This window comes from Ranitomeya variabilis, chromosome 2, assembly GCF_051348905.1.
Source record: "Ranitomeya variabilis isolate aRanVar5 chromosome 2, aRanVar5.hap1, whole genome shotgun sequence".
Classification (NCBI taxonomy): domain Eukaryota; kingdom Metazoa; phylum Chordata; class Amphibia; order Anura; family Dendrobatidae; genus Ranitomeya; species Ranitomeya variabilis.
Window position 1 is genome coordinate 1112951427 of NC_135233.1, and position 25476 is coordinate 1112976902.

General features: G+C 44.4%; 2 protein-coding genes across 3 annotated transcripts in view; one reads left to right on the forward strand and one right to left on the reverse strand.

The window, feature by feature from the left end:
- LOC143808884 (uncharacterized) overlaps positions 1 to 9667 on the forward strand; it is a 48479-nt gene extending 38812 nt beyond the window's left edge. For both annotated transcript variants that reach the window (XM_077292054.1, XM_077292055.1), the window contains 4 exons: positions 2366 to 2557; positions 2657 to 2821; positions 4295 to 4418; positions 4889 to 9667. In XM_077292054.1, the coding sequence (XP_077148169.1) occupies positions 2366 to 2557; positions 2657 to 2821; positions 4295 to 4418; positions 4889 to 6633 (2226 nt within the window). In that variant the 3' untranslated portion in view covers positions 6634 to 9667. The remainder of the gene's footprint in view (positions 1 to 2365; positions 2558 to 2656; positions 2822 to 4294; positions 4419 to 4888) is intronic.
- LOC143808886 (uncharacterized) overlaps positions 1 to 25476 on the reverse strand; it is a 266593-nt gene that overhangs the window by 127840 nt on the left and 113277 nt on the right. The gene's annotated exons all lie outside the window — the stretch shown is intronic.

Below are 25476 nucleotides of genomic sequence, written 5' to 3' on the forward strand. Positions count from 1 at the left end.
GAAACTTGACACGAATAGATCCTTGACTTAGTCCAGACACAGATAGATATGCTATTAGGCAGTTCAAATCATATCTTAGCTTAACCAGGGAGGCCTGGTTAATAGTCTCAGGTTTTGCAGAGCAGAAACAGCTTACATGTCCAGCAAATGCAGATGGAAGTAACACGAGCAGCAGATGGAGGATTACTGAACACTGGTGTATGCAGCAGGAACTCAGAGCAGAGTGGCAGGATCTCCAACACTGGTTCACAGGAGCAGGTGCAGGTGCAAGGCCAGGGAGTAATCAGGAGCTGGATGCAAAGCAGAATAATCTAGCACAGACTGAAGGCTGGGGTGAAGTTTTATAGCAGGAAGACAAGTGCACATGAGACTAAAGACGCTATGTTGGAAAAGGGCAGTAATGCACAAAAGGTAAAAAATGTTCAGAGTCCTGACATTAGCATGTAGTTATTTCTTTCTCAAGGGACCAAAAGTAATTGGACAATCATCTCAGCTCTGTAATGGGCTGCATGGGATTTTTCCTCGTTAATCCATCATCAGTTAAAAAGGTAAAAGGTCTGGAGCTGATTCCTGGTGTGGCATTTGCATTTGGATTCTGTTGCTGTGAACCCACAACATGAGGTCAAAAGAGCTCTTAATGTAAGTGAAGCAGACCATCATTAGACTGAAGAAAAAAACATCTGAGAGAGCAGAAATAGAAAAGAGCACACTGGAGAGGTCAGGGACTCAGAGTCTTGGACATCCACGGAAGACAACAGTGATGGATGATGGCAGAATCCTTCCCATGTTGCAGAAAAAAATCATCTACAACCACCCAAGTGAGGAGCACTCTCTAAAAAAGTTGGTCAATCAGTATCTAAGTCTGCCATAAAGAGAAGACTTCATAAGAGTAAATCCGGAGGGGTCACCACAAGGTGCAAACCATTAATCTGCTTGAAAATTGGCCAGATTAGACTTTGCCAAAAACAGCTAAAGAAGCTGCCCAGTTGGGGAAAAGCATTTTTTTGGGCAGATAAAACGAACCTCAGCCTGTGTATCAGAGGGATGGGAAAAAGAAAGTATGGAGAAGGCTTGGAATGGCTCCTGATACAAAAAAGCACAGCACATTCTCTGCAACACATGGTGGAGGTGGTGTGATGGCGAGGGCATGCATGGCTTCCAAAGGCCCCGGATCGCTAGTGGTGATTGATGATGTGACTGAAGAAAGAAGCAGCCGCATTAATTCTGTGTGTACATAGAGATACTTTCAGCTGAGATTCAATCAAATGCACAGGACAGCTGGACAATGACACAATATATCCTGCAAACGCAAAGAAGTAGAATATTCTCCAATGGCCGAGTCATTACCAGATCTCAACCAATTGCTGCAAAGCCTCACACAGGAAGAGATCACAGATGTCGACGTCCACGGTCTCCAGACTTCAGGCCATCATTGCTGCAAAGGATTCTCTACAAAGGACTAAAAATGAACATTTTATTTATGGGAAATTTCCTTTTCCAATTACTTTTGAGCCCCTGAAATGAGGAGGATTTGCAGAAAGATGGCTGCAATTCCCAGACGTTTCACAGGAGATTTTTGTTCAACCTCTTTAACTAAACCTGAAAGTCTCCGCTTCAATTACATCTCAGTTGTTTATTTTTACATCCAAGCTAGCGACCTGCAGAGCTGAAATCACAAGGACTTGTGATGGTGCGTTCATGCGTGGCTTCTAATGGCAGCGGGTCACTAGTGATTATTGATGATGTCACTGAAGACAAAAGCAGCCGGATGAATTCTGTGTGTACAGGGCGATACTTTATGCTCAGATCCAACCAATTGCAGCAAGGATGATTGGACGGTTCTTCACAGAACAGATAGACAATGACCCAAAACATCCTGCAAAAAAGTGGAGTATTCTACAATGGTCGAGTCATCACCAGATCTCAGCCCCATCGAGCCGCATTTCACAGGCTGAAGACAAAACTGAAGGCAGAACGAGCCTCAAACAAGCGACAACTGAAGTCTCTGCAGGAAAGGAGGCAAAGCCTCGCAAAGTAGGAGAGCAGCGATGGTGACGTTCATGGCCTCCAGACATCAGGCCATCATTGCTACAAAGGATTAATGATGAACTTTTTATTTACAGGACAGTTAATTTGTCCAATTACTTTTGAGCCCCTGAAATGAGGATTTGTAGAAAGAAGGCTGCAATTCCTAAATGTTTCACAAGAGATTTTTTTTTCCTCCCCTTTAAATAAACCTGAAAGTCTCCACTTCGATTACATCTCCGTTGTTTCACTTTACATCCAAACTAGCGGCCTTCAGAGCTGAAATCACAAGGATTCCTCACTGGCCAATGATTTCTGCACCTAACTGTATGTTTGTCAGGTTCCTGTCAGGTGTCAGGATGCCGCTGTCTATTTCTCCATGGAGGAGTGGGAGTACATGGAAGGACAGAAGGATCAGTACCAGGACGTCAGGATGAAAAATGACCCAACGAGGAGCAACCAGGACAACAGCAACATGACTGCAAGAATAATACTCCTCGCCCTGGAGATAATCGACTTGTTAAAGGGAAAGGTGAGAGTCTCCCATGAGATCACTATGATCTCTATTAATATAACAGGACTGAAAAGATGGATAGAATCTGTGGTGATCGGCGTCTGTCACTGTACACAGGAGCACACGGTGGTGAAGAAGACGTCCGGTGACCGTGTGACCCCCTGTATGTCCGGAGGACGGAGCAAGATCCAGAGCCCCATCACAGAACCCCTGCACTCCCCGACACCTGAGAAGAAGGTCCTAGAACTGGCCAACAAGATCACTGAGCTGCTGACCGGAGAGGTGACTGCTGGGAGATTACACTGGGGGATTCTGGGTGATGAGCGGAGACTGCTGGGAGATTACACTGGAGGATTCTGGGTGATGGGAGGAGAGGAGACTGCTGGGAGATTACACTGGGGGATTCTGGGTGATGAGTGGAGAGGAGACTGCTGTGAGATTATACTGGGGGATTCTGGGTGATGGGAGGAGAGAAGACTGCCGGGAGATTATACTGGAGGATTCTGGGTGAGGAGACTGCCGGGAGATTACAATGGGGGATTCTGGGTGATGAGCAGAGAGGAGACTGCTGGGAGATTATACTGGAGGATTCTGGGTGAGGAGACTGCTGGGAGATTACACTGGGGGATTCTGGGTGATGAGTGGAGAGGAGACTGCTGTGAGATTATACTGGGGGATTCTGGGTGATGGGAGGAGAGAAGACTGCCGGGAGATTATACTGGAGGATTCTGGGTGAGGAGAGGAGACTGCTGGGAGATTATACTGGAGGATTCTGAGTGAGGAGAGGAGAATGCTGGGAGATTATACTAGAGGATTCTGGGTGATGAGAGGAGAGGTGACTGCTGGGAGATTAAAATGGGGAATTCTGGGTGATAAGCGGAGAGGTGACTGCTCGGAGAATATACACTGAAGGATTCTGGTGTTGAAAGAAGAGAAGACTGCTGGGAGATTATACAGTATACACTGGAGGATTCTGGGTGATGAGAGGAGACTGCTGGGAGATTATACAGTATACACTGGGGGATTCTGGGTGATGGGAGGAGACTGCTGGGAGATTATACAGTATACACTGGAGGATTCTGGGTGATGGGAGGAGACTGCTGGGAGATTATACAGTATACACTGGAGGATTCTGGGTGATCAGCGGAGAGGAGACTGCTGGGAGATTATACAGTATACACTGGAGGATTCTGGGTGAGCGGAGAGGAGACTGCTGGGAGATTATACAGTATACACTGGAGGATTCTGGGTGATGAGCGGAGAGGAGACTGCTGGGAGATTATACATTGGAGGATTCTGGATGATGAGAGGAGACTGCTTTTAGATTATACAGTATACACTGGAGGATTCTGGGTAGTGAGAGGAGACTGCTGGGAGATTATACAGTGTACACTGGAGGATTCTGGGTGATGAGAGGAGACTGCTGGGAGATTATGCAGTATACACTGAAGGATTCTGGGTGAGCAGAGAGGAGACTGCTTGGGATATTATACAGTATACACTGGAGGATTCTGGGTGAGCAGAGAGGAGACTGCTGGGATATTATACAGTATACACTGGAGGATTCTGGGTGATGAGAGGAGACTGCTGGGAGATTATACAGTATACACTGGAGGATTCTGGGTGAGGAGAGGAGACTGCTGGGATATTATACAGTATACACTGGAGGATTCTGGGTGAGGAGAGGAGACTGCTGGGAGATTATACAGTATACACTGGTGGATTCTGGGTGATGTCGGTCTCATTGGTTGTCAGGTTGCTCTCAGGTGTCTGGACATCGCTCTCTATTTCTCCATGGAGGAGTGGGATTATGTAGAAGGACACTGGGATCAGTATAAGCACGTTGTGGTGGAGGAGCAGCGGCCACTTGTAGCACCAGGTAAGAGGAGACCTCATTCATTAGATTGTGGCCGTTTCCGCATTGACAGATCTAATACAGCCTCACTAGTGTCCCAGACATTACATATTCGTGTCTGTAATTTCTGTTTGTATAATTGTTATTTGGTTGTAATATGATTTCGCCGAGTATGAATGTGTACTAATGATCATGGAAGAGGAGCAAGTCTGCTCTAGGTCTTGGTCTGGAACTCCAGGGGTCTCCTTTGTGCTTCCCCTGATGATTGATGAGAACATCTCAGACACAGTTACTGAGGATCTAGAACCGTTGGAGGATTCCATATTCTGCATCTTCTTTTGTCCTTGTGATCAGGGGATTCACCATTAATGTGCATTGAATGCCATAAGATTTCTTCTAGATCCTCCATCCTGGATCAGAGGTGGGATAGGGATGGGCCTTTACATTTAAAGCTGTGATTACAAAAAATAAAAATTTTTTTTTATTTTTAACAGAAAATACAAGTGATCGTCCTGGAGAAAATGTCGTGTTATCTGTAGCATATAATGTGAAAGATGAAGATGTCCTGTGTCAGTCCTCAAGAGAAAATCCTACTTCCCTTAATGTACATGGAGAACATATTGTTAAATATAGGAGACGTCACACAAGAGAGAAGCCATTTTCATGTTCAGAATGTAAGAAATGTTTTTCAGACAAATATCATCTTACTAGACATCAGAGAATGCATACAGGAGAGAAGCCGTATTCATGTTCTGAATGTGGAAAGCGTTTTATAAACAAATGGAATCTTGTTTTACATGAGAAAAGTCACAAAAGCGAGATGCCATATTCATGTTCAGAATGTGGGAAATGTTTTTCCCAAAAATCTAACCTTCTTAAACATGAGAGTATTCACAAAGGAAAAAGGCCGTTTTCATGTTTGGAATGTGGAAAATGTTTTATATATAAATCGAAATTTGTTAGACATGAGAGAATTCACACAGGAGAGAAGCCGTATTCATGTTCAGAATGTGAAAAATGTTTTTCACTTAAAGTTCTTCTTGTTAGACATCAGAGAATTCATACAGGAGAAAGGCCATTTTCATGTTCAGCATGTGGAAAATGTTTTATAGATAAATCAGATCAAAGTAAGCATGAGAAAATTCACAAAGTGAAGCCGTATTCATGTTCAGAATGTGGGAAATGTTTTATTATGAAATCACATCTTGTTACACATCAGAGAATTCACACAGGAGAGAAGCCATATTCGTGTTCAGTATGTGGAAAATGTTTTATTATAAAATCATATCTTGGTAAACATGAGAGAATACATACAGGAGAGAAGCCGTATTCATGTTCGGTATGTCAGAAAAGTTTTACATATAAATCAAGTCTTATTTCACATGAGAGAATTCACACGGGAGTAAAGCCGCATTCCTGTTCAGAATGTGGGAAATGTTTTCTACATAAATCAGCACTTCATAAGCATAAGAGTTTTCACACAGGAGAGAAGCCGTATTCATGTTCAGAATGTGAGAAATGTTTTACTTTAAAATCAAGTCTTGTTACACATCAGAGAATTCACACAGGAGAAAAGCCGTATTCATGTTCAATATGTCAGAAAAGTTATACATATAAATCAAGTCTTATTACGCATGAGAAAATTCATACAGGACAGAAGCTGTATTCTTGTTCAGAATATGGGAAATGTTTTAAAGAAAAATCAAATATTATTGATCATAGGATTATTCACACAGGAGAGAAGCCGTATTCATGTTCAAAATGTCAGAAAGTTTTTAGATGTAAATCAAGTCTTACTGCACATGAGAGAATTCACACAGGAAATGCGTATACATGTTCAGAATGTGGAAAAATATTTATGAGTAAATCAAATCTTATTAATCATGTGAAAATGCACACAGAAGAAAAACAGTATTCATGCTCCGAATGTGGGAAATGTTTTAATACTCAAGCCCTTCTAAGTGATCATCAAAGAGATCACAATGGAGAGAATCCCTTTACATGTAGCGAATGTGGGATCTGTTTTATATATGAATCAAGTCTTCTCAGACATCAGAAAATTCATGTTCAGAGTGTGGACAATGTTTCGTTAAACAAATCCTTTCAGGTTAAACATCAGAGAAGTTACACAGTAGAGAAGCCGTACTCATGCTCCCAATGTGGAAAATGCTTTATTAGCAAAGACAAACTTCATAGTCATCAGAGAAGTCGCACACAGGGGGGGAGCTGTTTAATATGAGACTTCTTTACAAACATTTACAACAATTTTTTCAGTTTTACAAAAAATAAAGATATATTTTTGTTTTGATAGTCAAAAATGTTGTGTATGTAAACGGTCCACGACTAGGACAACCCCATCTCAATCTGTATATTTGTCCCAATTAAAATAAACCTTATACTCCCCTCACGTGTTGGCTACATTTCAGCGATGTCTGCCCTCTTTCTCCTGTGCTCATATGAGGTTGTTACGTCACATGGAGCTCTGCGCCCAGTAAGCTCTGATATCACTGTCCCCGCCTTCAAACATAAGTAAATAACAGGAAGTGATCGGTCAGCCGCAGCTCTCACTTCCTGTTAATGTAGTGAGTCTCTAATAGAGGGCGTCCTCTCAGTAATATGCCGTCCCCCAGTATGTACCTCAAACAGTTTAGAACACCTTGGCTTCCCATCAAAGGTTTCTCAAGTCTGCAGGCACTAAATGTCATGTGTTAATTTCCACTTAAGAACTTAAGTTTTAATCGAATCCACTAAAGCATGTAACCAGTGTAGGTAACAATACCAGATATTTCACACATATGTAAAGAACCAACGGGTTAGCTTGAGGTTAATTCCCTCATTGTTCTATAACCTGATTTTTCCCACCTGTTTGCATTCATGATTGGGATATATTAGAGCCCTATGTTTCTTTTCTATTCACACAATGATTAAGGCTAGATGCTGAAATGCATTGGTTTTTTACATATGTGTGGAATATCTGGTATTGTTACCTACACTGATTACATGTTTTAGTGGATTCGATTAAAATTTTAATTTTTATCTGACAAGTGTAGCCATTCATCGCTGGAGACAATCCCCTATTTTTCTTTGCTATTCTGACTACGCCCTGGACTGGAGCAGCTCTGTGCGGAGGAGTTCCACTGACAAGGTGCACAGCATCCTGATTAACTGACATTTCTTTTTCCTTCTTTCCCTCATTTTGCGAATTTCCACATAAGAGACAGAAAATCAGTGACGTCTGGAACATGAATTCCCTTATTAATTGTAACACCAATTATTTTGTATACTGTACAATGCAATTCATGCAACCTTAAATATGTGGGATGTAGGAGCTGAAAAAAGAATATTGGAACATCTACAAACATTTCCGAGTGCACATTTAGCGTTTCCCACTCCCACGCTACCTCCTCACCCCGCCTTCTCTCTGTTGGAGTACCTCAAGGCTCTGTACTAGGCCCCCTACTTTTTTCCATCTATACCCTTGGCCTAGGACAACTCATAAAGTCCCATGGCTTCCAGTACCACCTATATGCGGACGACACTCACATCTACCTCTCTGGCTCAAATGTCGCCTCTCTGCTGTCCAGAATCCCGGAGTGTCTGTCAGCCATATCCTCCTTCTTCATCTCTCGCTTCCTAAAACTCAATGTAGACAAAACTCCTCATCACCCCGACCTGATCTATCTATTATTGTAAACGGCATCACGCTCTCTCCCGCACCTGAAATCCGCTGCCTCGGGGTAACTCGTGACTCTGCCCTGTCCTTCAAACCGCGCGTCCAAACTTTTGCCACCTCCTGTCACCTCCAACTCAAAAATATTGCTAGAATCCGTCCCTTCCTCAGCCCACAATCTACTAAAACTCTTGTGCATGCCCTCATCATCTCCCGCCTGGATTACTGCAATACCCTCCTCTGTGGCCTCCCCGCTAACTTCCTTGCACCACTCCTGTGTTCTCAACTCTGCTGCTCGGCTAATCCACCTCTCTCCTCCCCTGCTTCTCTCCTCTGCAAATCCCTCCACTGGCTCACAATTCCCCAACTAATCCAGATGAAACTACTAACACTGATCTACAAAGCCATCCACAACCTGTCCCCTCCCTATCGCTCCGAACTAATCTCACACTATCTTCCCTCTCGTAATCTTCAATCCTCCCAAGACCTCCTACTCTTCTCCACACTTATTTGTTCCTGACACAACCGCCTCCAAGATTTCTCACGAATATCCCCCATCCTCTGGAATTCCACACCTCAACACGTCCGATTATCCACCACCCTCAAATCCTTCAGACGGAACCTGAAAACCCATCTCTTCAGGAAAGCCTACAGCTTGCAATAACCATTCTACCGCCTCACCAACTACCCGAGCTGCAGGCTCACCAACCACCCGAGCTTCTGCCTCACCAGCCACCCGATCTGCAGGCTCACCAACCACCTGAGCTGCTGCCCCACCAACCACCCGAGCTGCCATGTCGCCACCGCCAGAGCTTCTGCCTTACCAACCACCCGAGCTGCCGCCTCACCACCACCAGAGCTGCCGCCTCACCACCACTAGAGCTGCCGCCTCATCACCACCAGTGCTGCAGCACCCCCGATCTCCTGTCTCTTCCCCATTATCCTGTAGAATGTAAGTCCGCAAGGACAGGGTCCTCTCCCCTCTGTACCAGTCTGTCATTGTAAATTTGTTTACTGTTAACGATATCTATAACCCTGTATGTAACCCCCTTTCTCATGTACAGCACCATGAAATTAATGGTGCTATATAAATAATAATAATAATTAAAAGTAACAAAAGGACACATTCGGGGGTATCCAGACTTTTTTGGAGACAGATAATGGGAACATTCAAAGTCTCACATTCTTTGTAATTGAGAGAGTTAATCGTCCAGGAGGAGGAGACTGGTGGAAAAACTTATTGAGGCATCCAGGATTAGGTTCGACACAATGCAACCCATAGGAATGACTTATAGAAATTATACTATGTGTAATTACTGACATGTAGTATTGATATTGTTCTAGGACTAGAAGTTGGTCCATATTCCATGTAGCGCTGTATTAATTGCATTTTGTTACATTTATTCTTATAATTTCTGTGTTCACGTGGTTTTCCGTGGTACTACTTGATTGGTGGTTGGTTGCTTTAAATGGTATATCCCATGATTCCCTCTGTGACTACGGGCGGTTTGCCAGAAACGCGTCAGGGTGAACCTTCCCACTCACCATCATGGATATTAGAACAATATTGTAATTATTATGGAATAAAGCATTGAAGACTTTCTCCATGTCTGCTGCAATCTGTCTTCTTTTTTGTAATAAGGTGAGTGCCCGTCCTCTTGACGGCTCCGTGATTAGTTTTCCCATGGCTCGTTCAGACGAGCGCTCTATACGTACGTGTGCTTTTCCTGTGCACCATGAAGAGCTGGTTTGCCGGTGCACATGGCAGATTCTCCACATGAGCCAATGGTTTAAGTAAAAAATAAATCGTAGTAGCCATTATTCCGGTCAGATATTTGTGTGTATTGTGGGAAGTCAGGTTCCATTGTGTTTTCTCAGTCTCCATTTTATGCTCTAAATCTGTCACATAACATCTCTACACAGATTCCCCCTAACACATGCCAAGTGCCTGAGAAACTGCATAAGAGCCAGACCCCTAAACAGATTTATGTCTATTTCCCAGAAAACAGTTGCTTGGTTTTTGGAATAAAGCCTTCTCTGTTCAGGGGTGTATATAACTCCCACCCGCATTCCATTAAAGCGTAATCTCTTCTGTAAGATGGTCGCTGGACTTCTCCTTGAGGGAAGATATGTATCATCGAGGCTGGTAGCCTCAGACACCGAGCACATCAATCCACCGTAACCTCTTCAGCTGCACCTCTTTCACAGTCCAGCAGCTTGTCGTGTTCACTTTGTGTTAGCACAGCAGCCAGCCCTCGTTTGTGCAGTTGTGGTTATGTAAAAGATTCTTTCCTCCTACACATGGCAAAGCTAACAGCTTGAACTTGACCATCTTCAATCTACTAATAATAACCTTTATTTATATATCGTAAACACATTCTGCACAGCTTTACAAGTCAGCAGTTCATATAATACAGTCAAAAGTTACCAGGTTTAAGATAAACAAAGCAAAAATAACTAGATGGGTATTTCCTGAAGGAACTACAGATAGTGCTTTGGAATGGTGCCCGGGTTGCCCCAGCAAGACTTTCACACTTGGGTGCCCCTCAGGCGCTGTTTTGGTAGTTGTAGCCACTCTGGGTCCGATTTGGCGGGCGGCGCCACTCTGGGTCCGATTTGGCAGGCGGCGCCACTCCGGGTCCGATTTGGCTAGCGGCGCCACTCTGGGTCCGATTTGGCGGGCGGCGCCACTCTGGGTCCGATTTGACGGGCGGCGCCACCCTGGGTCCGATTTGGCGGGCGGCGCCACTCCGGGTCCGATTTGGTGAGCGGGGCAATAATTATAATAAGACTACAGATAGTGCTTTGAAATTGTGCTGTGCTATCACTTTAAGAGCTGATATTATCTGGCAAAACTGTGCTGGTGTGGTCATGTACAGTTCGCAGGCGTTGGCATAGTGACTGGGCCTGACTGTGCATATCAATTAGCTAATCAGCCAGGTGGCAGGTACATTTCAAATTGCCTCAGAAACCCGGCCATTATAACCTATGGGAAAATTTCCCTATTGAAATGCATTACAATGAGGGGAAAAAACATTTTCAGATGCAAATTGCGCCAAAACTACAAATCCGATCGACACGAAAAATACTTAGCACACCTCTTGGGGACGCTGGCTTCGAAATGACACCTCACTGGAGTCTGTGAGTGAAGCGGTTCGGGCCGCATTACGTGCGGACTGAATAAGAATAAGAAGTTATCCACAGTGGAATAACAGTATAGTGCTTTGTTCCAAAGCACTATAATGACGACCCTACTCCAGAGCTTACAATCTACAATCAGGTGGGGGTGATACAAAGTACAGGTGCTTATATACATTGATGGTACAACCATCTTGAGGAAATGGGGATGGTAGATAAAGGCTGCCTGAGACTTTTGGGTACGGTTGAGTTTCATACTGAATTACGTTCAGAGAAGTAGAGAATGAGCTATATATATATATATATATATATATATATATATATATATATATATATATATATATATATGGACTTTGATTAGGGATTGTGGTAGGCCGCTCTAATCAGATGGGGAGCGCCTAAAAATGTCTACGTTGTGGTTCTACTAATTTCATGGGGGAGAAAGGATAAGAGGTGAGTCATCTAGGTAGGAGATTGAACTGAGCTGGACAAAGTCCAGATCAGGAGTGTTAGGCTGGGGTCATACTTGCGAGTGCAATGCGAGAAACTCGTGCATCAATACCTGGCACTGCCGCTGGCTCTCGGGACCGGGTCATTCAGCTGCATAGAAATACATGCAGTCACCCAGTTCAGTCCCGAGTGCCGGCAGCAGCCAGAGATTGATGCGAGAGACTCGTGCGAGTTTCTCGCATTGCACTTGTAAGTGTAACCCCAGCTTTACTGTCTTTGTGTGTCTCAGAGATTGAAAGTTGTAAGAGGCCACTAGAATTGGCTAGAGATAGAAGCTGGGATGTCGTTGGGGAGGTGGGGCTTTTGAAGTCTCCCAGGATAAGGGTTGTTAATTCTGAGGTGAAGTGCGGCATGAAGGCAGAAAAAATGCTCAAGGAAGTAGGTGGGTGAGCCTAGGGTAGGTATATGACCGCTACTCGGAGGGAGAGGGGATTGAAGAACTTGATGGTATGAACGTCAAAAGAAGAACGGTGTCCAATCGGCCTGTATTTATTTGTTTAAAAACAGGATTGGTGGTGGCAATGAGAAATGTAAAGTTAATGTGAATTAGCAGTGATGGCGGGATATACTCGTATACCATGCGTTGTAATCCGGAAATGTACACTGCTCAAAACCATAAAGGGAACACTTAAACGACATAATATAACTCCAAATAAATGAAACTTCTGTGAAATCAAACTGTCCACTTAGGAAGCAACACTGATTCACAATCAATTTCACATGCTGTTGTGTAAATGGAATAGACAACAGATAGACATTATTGGCAATTATCAAGACCCCCTCAATAAAGGAGGGTTCTGCAGGTGGGGACTACAGACCACATCTTGCTACTAATGCTTTCTGGCTGATGTTTTAGTCACTTTTGAATGTTGGTTGTGCTTTCAAACTCGTGGTAGCATGAGACAGACTCTACAACCGACACAAGTGGCTCAGGTAGTGCAGCTCATCCAGGACGGCACATCAATGCGAGCTGTGGCAAGAAGGTTTGCTGCGTCTGTCAGCATAGTGTCCAGAGGCTGGAGGTGCTACCAGGAGACGTGGAGGGGGCCGTAGGAGGGCAACAACCCAGCAGCAGGACCGCTACCTCCACCTTTGTGCAAGGAGGAACAGGAGGAGCACTGCCAGAGCCCTGCAAAATGACCTCCAGCAGGCCACAAATGTGCATGTGTCTGCAAAAACGGTTAGAAACCAACTCCATGAGGATGGTCTGAGTGCCCAATGTCCACAGATGGGGGTTGTGCTCACTGCCCAACACCGTGCAGGGCGCTTGGCATTTGCCATAGAACACCAGGATTGGCAAATTCGCCACTAGCACCCTGTGCTCTTCACAGATGAAAGCAAGTTCACACTGAGCACATGTGACAGAGTCTGGAGATGCCGTGGAGAGCGAACTGCTGCCTGCAACATCCTTCAGCATGACCAGTTTGGCAGTGGGTCAGTAATGGTGTGGAGAGGCATTTCTTTGAGGGGCCGCACAGCCCTCCATGTGCTCACCAGAGGTAGCCTGACTGCCATTAGGTACCGAGATGAGATCCTCAGACCCCTTGTGAGACCATATGCTGGTGCAGTTGGCCCTGGGTTCCTCCTAATGCAGGACAATGCCAGACCTCGTGGCTGGAGTGTGTCAGCAGTTCCTGCAAGATGAAGGCATTGAAGCTATGGACTGGCCCGCCCATTCCCCAGAACTGAATCCGATTGAACACATCTGGGACATCATGTCTCACACCATCCACCAATGTCACGTTGCACCATCGGCTGTCCAGGAGTTGGATGCTTTTGTCCAGGTCTGGGAGGAGATCCCTCAGGAGTCCATCTGCCCCCTCATCAGGAGTATGCCCAGACATTGTACAGTAGTTAGGTCATACAGGCACATGGAGGCCACACACAATACTGAGCATCTTTTCCTTGAATTGGGGCATTTCCAGTGAAGTTGGATCAGCCTGTAATTTGATTTTCCACTTTGATTTTGAGTATCATTCCAAATCCAGACCTCCATGGGATATTCATTTTGATTTACATTGATAATTGTTATGTTTTATTGTTCTGAACACATTCCACTATGCAATAAATAAAAATTTGCAACTGGAATATTTCATTCAGAGATGTCTAGGATGTGGTATTTTAGTGATCCATTTATTTTTTTGAGCAGTGTATATGCCGTACCCTTACTATTAATTTTCTGATAACTATTTATTGTGAACAGCCTGTGGCCTCCTTGGATGATCGTCGCCTAATCGTGTAATTGTCTACGCTCAAAAGTTCACAGCGCTTGTTTCTGTATGGCTCCAGGCCTGTGGGCTCTGTGATTATTGCATGGCCAATCCAATCTCTTGGACACAGAAATGCAGCCTTTCCACCTTGTGGATACAGATGATTTATGAAAGCTGATGGCCATTGCTGTCCCCCACTACCAGTTGCCCAATCACCATTACTTCTCTAAGAAAGATGTACCTGTGCTACACCAGCATGTCACAGACAATATCACCCATTCCTTGAAAAAATTGATGTGTGATGGTGCATTTCACCACTGACACCTGGACGAGCGAGCATGTACATGTGTGTTGCATCTCACTGACTGGGCACTGGGTGACTCTGGTGGCTGTGGGCGCAGGTGGGGAAGGGGCTGCTCCACAATTCTTGAAATCTCCATGGCTTGCAGGGCTCTTGGGGATGGAAAACTAAACCACTATACACCTTAACGAAAAACAAACTACTAGATAACAGAGCTAGGCAAAGTAAAATACTAAATACTTTAGGTGCAATGTGACGGTGAATGGTGCGAGACATGATGTCACAGATGTGCTCAATTGGATTCAGGTCTGGGGAACGGGCGGGCCAGTCCATAGCTTCAATGCCTTCATCTTGCAGGAACTGCTGACACACTCCAGCCACATGAGGTCTGGCATTATCCTGCATTAGGAGGAACCCAGGGCCAACAGCACCAGCATATCATCTCACAAGGGGTCTGAGAATCTCATCTTGGTACCTAATGGCAGTCAGGCTAACTCTGGCAAGCACATGGAGGGCTGTGCGGCCCTCCAAAGAAGTGCCACCCCACACCATTACTGACCCACTGCCAAACCAGTCATGCTGAAGGATGTTGCAGGCAGCAGTTCGCTCTCCATGGCATCTCCAAACTCTTCTAAAGTTGGATAACTAAACCACTATACACCAGAAGATGGAGAACTAAACTATGAGAGAACAGGAGTTGAAGAAATAAAGTACTAAACACCTAAAGTTGGATAACTAAAACAATACGCATCAGAAGATGGAGAACTAAACTACTAAACACTTAGTTTTGGAGAACTAAACCACTACACCCCAAGGGATGGTAAACTAGAACACTAGACACCAAGGTGTCACTAGACAGCAAATCTTGGAAACCCCAAGGCTTGCGGGACAAAACTCTGTATGTAACCCTTCCTCCACTGCTTCTGCCTCCTCTACCTCCTGTAGGTACTCCGCCTGTCCCCTCAACCTCTCCCTTAATGAGATACTTTCCAACACTGCATAGAATATGCCCCCACCGGCGTACTGTGGGAAAACCGCAATCAGGCATTGTTCAAATTCATATACGTTGGAGACCGCAGTCACACAGCTCAAGCGTTGTGGACAGCTATCCAGGCCAAGTCAGAGCAATGGCTGTCTCCACTGAATTTGGAGTCAGTGAAGACCATGTGCGATAAATGCGAAACTGGTGGCGGATCTACGCTGGGTAACCTCACACACATGCATTTTATGGCTCACGTCCTCAACCTAGTGTTTTGTTAAGGTTCAAGGAATTGTGATGAATAAATGCTCACACGGAAACTGAATAAACAAAAATGAATTTACTTAATAAAAGATAAACAGTCACTCAAATAGCACATCATCAATAAAGTCATACATTACATTAGAATGGCAGGAGTCACTAAGCCTCCTGTCATGATCTCTGCAGGCAGAGATCATAGCAAGCCTATAGAGGGACAAGCTCTCGGAAGATGGAACTATACTGACCATGAACTAAGCCTGCCGCGCAACTAGAAATAGCCAGGTAGCATTTCCTATTTATCGCTAGATGCCCAGCTCTGGCCTAAGACCTAAATAGCTAGCAGAGGGAAATATAAGACCTGGCTCACCTCTAGAGAAATATTTCCAAAGAAGACAGTAGCCCCCCACATATAATGACGGTGAGTTCAGATGAAACAACAAACGCAGCAGGAAAATAGTCTTAGCAAATTTGAGGTCCGCTTACTAGATAGCAGAAGACAGATAGTATACTTTCATGGTCAGCAGAAAAACACTAACAAAACACCATCCAGAGATTACCTTAAACTCTGGCATTAACTCATAACGCCAGAGTAGCAATCCCTGATCAACGAGAGCTTTCCAGACACAGTAACAAAACTTCAGCTGTGAACTGGAACAAATAGGCAAAACAAAACAAGGACAAAAGTCCAACTTATCTAGTAGTAGTCTAGAAGCAGGAACAAGCACTGAGAGGCATCAGATAACATTGTTGACCGGCAAGAAACCACCAGAGAAATGAGCTTAAATAGCGACACCCACTACTGATGGAACCAGGTGAAACAGGAAAGAGGATGACAAGTCCAATTCCACAAGCGGCCACCGGGGGAGCCCAGAATCCAAATTCACAACAGTACCCCCCCCTCAAGGAGGGGGCACCGAACCCTCACCAGATCCACCAGGGCGACCAGGATGAGCCCTATGGAAGGCACGAACAAGATCAGAAGCATGAACATCAGATGCATTGACCCAAGAATTATCCTCCTGGCCGTATCCCTTCCAGTTAACCAGATACTGGAGTTTCCGTCTGGAAACACGAGAGTCCAAAATTTTCTCCACAACGTACTCCAACTCACCCTCAACCAACACCGGAGCAGGAGGCTCAACTGAAGGTACAACAGGTACCTCATACCTGCGCAATAACGACCGATGAAAAACGTTATGAATGGAAAAGGACGCAGGGAGGTCCAAACGGAAAGAAACAGGATTAAGAATCTCCAATATTCTATAAGGGCCGATGAACCGAGGTTTAAACTTAGGAGAAGAGACCCTCATAGGGACAAAACGAGAAGACAACCACACTAAATCTCCAACACAAAGCCGAGAACCAACACGACGATGACGGTTGGCAAAACGCTGAGTCTTCTCCTGGGACAACTTCAAATTGTCCATAACCTGCCCCCAGATGTGATGCAATCTCTCCACCACCGCATCCACTCCAGGACAATCCGAGGATTCCACCTGACCGGAGGAAAATCGAGGGTGAAACCCCGAATTACAGAAAAACGGGGACACCAAGGTGGAAGAACTGGCCCGATTATTGAGGGCGAACTCTGCCAATGGCAAAAAAGCAACCCAATCATCCTGGTCAGCAGAGACAAAACACCTCAGATATGTCTCAAGGGTCTGATTAGTCCGCTCGGTCTGGCCATTAGTCTGAGGGTGAAAAGCAGATGAAAAAGACAAATCTATGCCCATCCTAGCACAGAATGCCCGCCAAAATCTAGACACAAATTGGGTACCTCTGTCAGAAACAATATTCTCAGGAATACCGTGCAATCGGACAACATTCTGAAAAAACAGAGGAACCAACTCAGAAGAAGAAGGCAACTTGGGCAGAGGAACCAAATGGACCATTTTAGAGAAACGGTCACAGACCACCCAGATGACAGACATCTTCTGGGAAACAGGCAGATCTGAAATAAAATCCATCGAGATGTGTGTCCAAGGCCTCTTAGGAATAGGCAAGGGCAACAGCAGTCCGCTAGCCCGAGAACTACAAGACTTGGCCCGAGCACAAACGTCACATGACTGCACAAAGACTCGCACATCTCGTGACAGGGAAGGCCACCAGAAGGATCTTGCCACCAAATCCCTGGTACCAAAAATTCCGGGATGACCTGCCAATGCAGAAGAATGTACCTCAGAGATGACTCTGCTGGTCCAATCATCCGGAACAAACAGTCTATCAGGCGGACAACGATCCGGTCTATCCGCCTGAAACTCTTGCAAGGACCGCCGCAGATCAGGAGAAACGGCCGACAAAATTACTCCCTCCCTAAGGATACCTGTGGGTTCAGAATTACCAGGAGAGTCCGGGTCAAAACTCCTAGAAAGGGCATCTGCCTTAACATTCTTAGAACCCGGTAGGTATGACACCACAAAATTAAAGCGAGAAAAAAATAAAGACCAGCGCGCCTGTCTAGGATTCAGGCGTCTGGCAGTCTCAAGATAAATCAAATTTTTGTGGTCAGTCAATACCACCACCTGATGCCTAGCCCCCTCGAGCCAATGGCGCCACTCCTCAAACGCCCACTTCATGGCCAAAAGCTCCCGATTCCCAACATCATAATTCCGCTCTGCGGGCGAAAATTTGCGAGAAAAGAAGGCACAAGGCCTAATGACGGAGCAGTCGGAACCTTTCTGCGACAACACTGCCCCAGCTCCGATCTCCGAAGCGTCAACCTCAACCTGAAAAGGCAGATTCACATCAGGCTGACGCAACACAGGGGCAGAGGCAAAACGGCGCTTAAGCTCCTGAAAGGCCTCTACAGCATGAGGGGACCAATTAGCAACATCAGCGCCTTGTCTGGTCAAATCAGTCAGTGGTTTAACGACATCCGAAAAACCAGCAATAAATCGGCGGTAAAAGTTGGCAAAGCCCAAAAATCTCTGAAGACCCTTAAGAGAGGAGGGCTGAGTCCAGTCACAAATAGCTTGCACCTTGACGGGATCCATCTCAATGGAAGAGGGAGAAAAAATATACCCCAAAAAGGAAATTTTCTGGACCCCAAAAACGCACTTAGACCCCTTCACACATAAAGAATTAGACCGCAGAACCTGAAAAACTCTCCTGACCTGCTGGACATGAGAGTCCCAGTCATCAGAAAAAATCAGAATATCATCCAGATATATTATCATAAATTTATCCAGAAAATCGCGGAAGATATCATGCATAAAAGACTGGAAAACTGAAGGGGCATTAGAAAGACCAAAAGGCATGACCAAATACTCAAAGTGGCCCTCGGGCGTATTAAATGCGGTCTTCCACTCATCCCCCTGCCTGATCCGCACCAAATTATACGCCCCACGAAGATCAATTTTAGAGAACCACTTAGCACCCTCTATACGAGCAAACAAATCAGTAAGCAATGGCAATGGGTATTGATACTTAACAGTGATCTTATTCAGAAGCCGATAATCAATACATGGTCTCAAAGAGCCGTCTTTTTTTGAGACAAAGAAAAACCCAGCTCCCAAGGGAGAAGAAGATGGACGAATATGTCCCTTTTCCAAAGACTCCTTTATATATTCCCGCATAGCAGCATGTTCCGGCACAGACAAATTAAACAAACGACCCTTTGGATATTTACAACCCGGTATCAAATCTATGGCACAATCGCACTCACGGTGCGGAGGTAACGACCCAAGCTTGGGTTCGTCAAAGACGTCTTGATAATCAGAGAGGAACTCAGGGACTTCAGAGGGAATGGACGACGAAATAGAAACCAAAGGTACGTCCCCATGAATACCCTTACATCCCCAGCTCAACACAGACATTGCTCTCCAGTCCAAGACTGGGTTGTGAGACTGCAACCATGGCAATCCCAGTACCAAATCGTCATGTAAATTATACAGCACCAGGAAACGAATAATCTCCTGGTGATCCGGATTGATACGCATGGTTACTTGTGTCCAGTATTGTGGTTTATTATTAGCCAATGGGGTGGAGTCAATCCCCTTCAGAGGAATAAGAGTCTCCAAAGGCTCTAAATCAAAACCACAACGATTGGCAAAGGACCAATCCATAAGACTCAGAGCGGCGCCAGAGTCAACATAGGCGTCCGTGGCAATGGATGACAAAGAGCAAATCAGGGTTACAGACAAAATAAACTTAGACTGAATGGTGCCAATGGAAACAGACTTATCAAGCTTCTTTGTACGCCTAGAGCATGCCGATATAACATGAGTAGAATCCCCACAATAGAAACACAATCCATTCTTCCGTCTAAAATTCTGTCGCTCGCTCCTGGACAGAATTCTATCACACTGCATACTTTCTGGCGTCTTTTCCATAGACACCGCCAGATGGTGCACCGGTTTGCGCTCCCGCAGACGCCTATCAATCTGAATAGCCATTGTCATGGACTCATTCAGACCTGCAGGCAAAGGGAACCCCACCATAACATCCTTAATGGCATCAGAGAGACCTTCTCTGAAAGTTGCCGCCAAGGCGCACTCATTCCACTGAGTAAGCACAGACCATTTACGGAATTTTTGGCAGAAAACTTCAGCTTCGTCTTGCCCCTGAGATAGTGCCATCAAAGTTTTTTCTGCCTGAAGTTCCAAATGAGGTTCCTCATAAAGCAAGCCCAAGGCCAGAAAAAACGCATCCACATCGCGTAACGCAGGATCCCCTGCTGGCAATGAGAAGGCCCAATCTTGAGGGTCACCCCTGAGCAAGGAAATCACAATCCTAACCTGCTGAGCAGGGTCTCCAGCTGAACGAGACTTCAGGGACAAATAAAGCTTACAATTAGTTCGGAAATTCTGGAAGCTAGCTCTATTCCCTGTGAAGAACTCCGGCAAAGGAATTCTCGGCTCAGATACCGGAGCATGTACCACAAAATCTTGTAAATTTTGTACTTTCGTGATGAGATTATTCAAACCCGCAGTTACACTCTGGAGATCCATTATTGTCAGGTGCACACAGAGCATACGGAGATTAGGAGGAGAGAGAGAAAAAAGACTGCAGCAAGGCAGACTGGAGGAAAAAAAAAAAAAAAAAATTCCAGCAGACTTCTTATAACTCTCCTTTCTAAACCTGGGTCTTTAACACTTAAGTGGCCGGTCAAACTGTCATGATCTCTGCAGGCAGAGATCATAGCAAGCCTATAGAGGGACAAGCTCTCGGAAGATGGAACTATACTGACCATGAACTAAGCCTGCCGCGCAACTAGAAATAGCCAGGTAGCATTTCCTATTTATCGCTAGATGCCCAGCTCTGGCCTAAGACCTAAATAACTAGCAGAGGGAAATATAAGACCTGGCTCACCTCTAGAGAAATATTTCCAAAGAAGACAGTAGCCCCCCACATATAATGACGGTGAGTTCAGATGAAACAACAAACGCAGCAGGAAAATAGTCTTAGCAAATTTGAGGTCCGCTTACTAGATAGCAGAAGACAGATAGTATACTTTCATGGTCAGCAGAAAAACACTAACAAAACACCATCCAGAGATTACCTTAAACTCTGGCATTAACTCATAACGCCAGAGTAGCAATCCCTGATCAACGAGAGCTTTCCAGACACAGTAACAAAACTTCAGCTGTGAACTGGAACAAATAGGCAAAACAAAACAAGGACAAAAGTCCAACTTATCTAGTAGTAGTCTAGAAGCAGGAACAAGCACTGAGAGGCATCAGATAACATTGTTGACCGGCAAGAAACCACCAGAGAAATGAGCTTAAATAGCGACACCCACTACTGATGGAACCAGGTGAAACAGGAAAGAGGATGACAAGTCCAATTCCACAAGCGGCCACCGGGGGAGCCCAGAATCCAAATTCACAACAGCCTCCTCTCCGTCCCATCTCTCTGCCTTCTGATGTCTCTCCCCTGTCTGTCCCATCTCATTTATATCTTACACTAACCCCATTGAAACTTCTCTAAAGGCTTTGATGTCCCAAGGTATGTGTACTGAAGCCTCTAATTAGCATAAACATCTCCTGTGAAAGATCCAATCGGGTGGTTCTCAACTTTGAACTGCAAACAAATTACTGGTCATTTACATTCCTTTCTAAAGGTACCTTCACACTAAACAACTTTACAACGAGAACGACAATGATTCGTGACGTTGCAGCGTCCTGGATAGCGATCTCGTTGTGTTTGACACGCAGCAGCGATCTGGATCCCGCTGTGATATCGCTGGTCGGAGCTAGAAGTCCAGAACTTTATTTGGTCATCAGGTCGGCGTGTATCGTCGTGTTTGACAGCAAAAGCAACGATGTCAGCAATGTTAAACATGCAGCTAACGACCTGTGAGAACGATAAGTGAGTCGCTGTTACGTCACAGGATCGCTCCTGCATCGTTCTGGAGCTGCTGTGTTTGACGTCTCTACAGCGACCTAAACAGCGATGATGCAGCGATCGGCTCGTTGTCTATATCGCTGCAGCGTCGCTGAGTGTGACGGTACCTTTAGGTTGACCATCTGGCGAAAGGTACATTTAGGCATCAATGACCTTCTGTGAACTTCATATGGTAAGGATATACTGAATACTATATAATGAACTGATTGAAACCAATATCAATATCTCTATAATTAGTATTAATGAATTGGAGTGTTGAAATCATTTCAAAATATAACATACTACACACCTAGTGGTACAACAATTTCTACGCCACTATCCCAGCCTGGATGCTCTGCTGCAGAAAGCTCAGCTGCTGTGTGCTCATTTCTGGCATCTGCACCACTCAAGGTCTTCGACTTACTTTGCTATAGAGGTGTTTTGGGATAATGGTGAACCGGTTGATGTGCGCTGTTCCGACACTGTGGAATTACATAATACAAATTCTAACAGTCTATTCAGTAGGACTATCAGCTGTGTATCCACCAGACTTCTGCACAACACAACTGATGGTCCCAACCCCATTTATAAGGCAAGAAATTCCACTTATTACACCTGACAGGACACACCTGTGAAGTGGAAACCATTCCCGGTGACTACCTCTTGTAGCTCATCAAGAGAATGCCAAGAGTGTGCAAAGCAGTCATCAAAGCAAAAGGTGGCTACTGTGAAGAACCTAGAATATAAGACATAATTTCAGTTGTTTCACACTTTTTTGTTAAGTATATAATTCCACATGTGATAATTCATAGTTTTGATGCCTTCAGTGTGAATGTACAATTTTCATAGTCATGAAAATACAGAAAAATCTTTAAATATTTAGATTGTGAGCCCCATCGGGGACAGCGATGATAATGTGTACAAACTGTAAAGCGCTGCGTAATATGTTAGCGCTATATAAAAAATAAAGATTATTATTATTATTATAAATGAGAAGGTGTGTCCAAACTTTTGGTCTGTACTGTATGTGCTACTTATTAATTTGTTAACCTGGTTCATTCCGTGGTTTCCCTTTGGTTATCATCACCTTTAGAAGAAAATATTTGTTATCCATAGTTGATAGGGTTGATGACAATGTAATATTCGCTAGGTGTATACCGGGTGTATCTGTTTGCAATTGGTCATATATTGGTGCAGTGCTCAACAATATTCAGACATCAGTGAATTATTTTGTGTCCTTGGTTCATAGGGTACCTTAGCAAGTATGGGGGTATGCATCTTGGGCATCTGGTATGAATGAATTGCACCTGTCTGAACATCTTCCCTTGTTACATCATTTTCTCAATACTATATATATATATATATATATATATAACACAGACCATCTGTCCCTCTGTTTCTTACTGAACGTCTTATAGGGCCAGGTAGGAGAGAAGGGATAGCTGACGTACGAGCGGGGGTGCCACTTCTCGCCATCTTAGGGTGCCAACCTCCGCATCTAGGTAGGTGTTCAGACAGATGCAAATATAGGGTCATATCACTGATTTCGGCACCCCAGCAGGGTAAGATTGTGATGCATGGAGCACTATTAGAACTCTGTACCGGGATGTGTCTTTAGTTCAGATTGATATCTTCTTAGCCAGTACCTGGGACCATAGGGCTAAATTATCTTTTTTCGAGGCAAGGTGTCCGTAGGGGCTATTCTCTGCATGCTTCCCTTTAAGCAGGGATCTATATATATGAGCTATAAAAATAATATAGTAGCATTATCTTACCCCTAGGAGGTTAAGTATTTAATTACTATTATAGACTTCCTTGGGTGGTAGCTAACCCTAGAGCATTTATAGAATACATTTGATTTGTGTCTTCTTTGCGCTCACCGCACCTTCACAGAGTGGGCATTTGGGTCGTTTTTTATTACTAATTGAATAAAAGTTATTTTTTAGATAGGGTTTTTTGTAAGTAAGCAGTTGCTCTACACCCTATAGTACATTATATATTTGTCAGACTGTCATCGCACTGAACTTGCATTTCTTGATGTAAAAATAAGCAAAAATGAACTTGGCTCTTTTAGTACCAGTGTATTTAGGAAGGCCACGGCCACCAATGCCCTTCTCAGGTGGGATAGTCACCATCCAATCCCACTTAATAGGGACATTCCTCGAGGACAGTACCTCTGAATCAGGAGGAATTGTTCAGAGAAAGGCGTATTTAGGGCACAAGCATACGAATTAAGCGATCGCTTTAGACAACGTGGGTATCCCGATGAAATCTTGGACCCGGAATTTAGGAGTGCTCTTTATAGGGATAGAAGTACCCTACTACGGCCTCGTGAGTCCCAAACCGAAAGTATAATCTCCAGGGTTATTGTGACTTTTGATAATCAAGTGGATCAGAATCCTAAAAAAACGCTGGTAAATTCTACAGGCGGACACTACATTGGTTGACATTATTCCTAACCAACCACAAATCACCTTTAAGAAGGGCAGATCCCTTTAGAACGGTTAATGCAGTCACTACACGAGACAGACCAGAAGGGACCTGGCTTGGTAGGAAGGTTTGTGGTACCTCCAGGTGTGGTAACTGTTCCTTTTGTAAAGGATTGGTATTGTGTATGAGCTTTCAAAGTGCCTCAATGGGCAAACGGTTCTTTATAAGGGACTTATAGACAAACCGACGTGGTCTATATGGCAACTTGCTCGTGTCCCAAGAATTATATTGGTAAAACTAGAAGAGAACTAAGAAAAAGGGTCAGCGAGCACTTGGGTGAAGTGAAGAATGTATGTGACACCCCGTGTATGGGAATGCAATCAGGGCGATGGGGATGTCCTCAATCTTTGTGTACTGGAAGTTGTCAGACAAAACGAGAGACAAGGTGATCGGGACAGGCTGTTATTACAAAAGGTATCTCAGTGGATCTTTAGAATGGAGTCTATAGCCTCCAAGGGGCTAAATGAACAACTTACCTATAGTTGTTTCATCTGAAGCCTCATTGTTATTGATATTATTATTATTATAGTGCCATTTATTCCATGGCGCTTTACATGTGATATCATTAGTGATTACCCTTGAGGAACACAGGGACTTACCCAGTCAACATTCACTTAAGAGATAGTGTGTGACATTGATGATTAGATGACCTCTATTATGGTTCCTTGTTTATTTTTTCTTTATATGACAACATTTATGGGAAATAATGTTGGGGTATGCGCTGGGACCTTTTAACAACTGGTCCCACATCTCCAGTGAGTTGGTTATTTTGACTGCAATTGTTAATATTTGAGTTACATGAGTAGGGGATGATTTTGGGGGGAAACAACTGAGATTTATGCCTCCTTTTAGGAGTCTACTTGTAACATGCTACATAAATACATGGACTTGTTGAGTGAAGTTATGTCTCCCATATGTTTATTGGGGTATTATGATTCATTTTTTGTCCTCTTTATTTCTGGAAGACCCCCTTATGCATTGGGTGTGGGATTTCCGTATAGGTTCCCGTAAATGAATGGGTCTAGCATATGGTTACACATCTCCTGTAAGTGCCATTGTGAAGTTCTCCTGGTGTTCCCATAAATACATGGGCCTAATATGTGGTTGCTTATGTTTTATAAATGCCAATGTAGTTTGTGTTAGCTCCACTTCTGCATCTGGAGCATGTTTAGTGGGGCACATTTGCAGAACGCGGTATA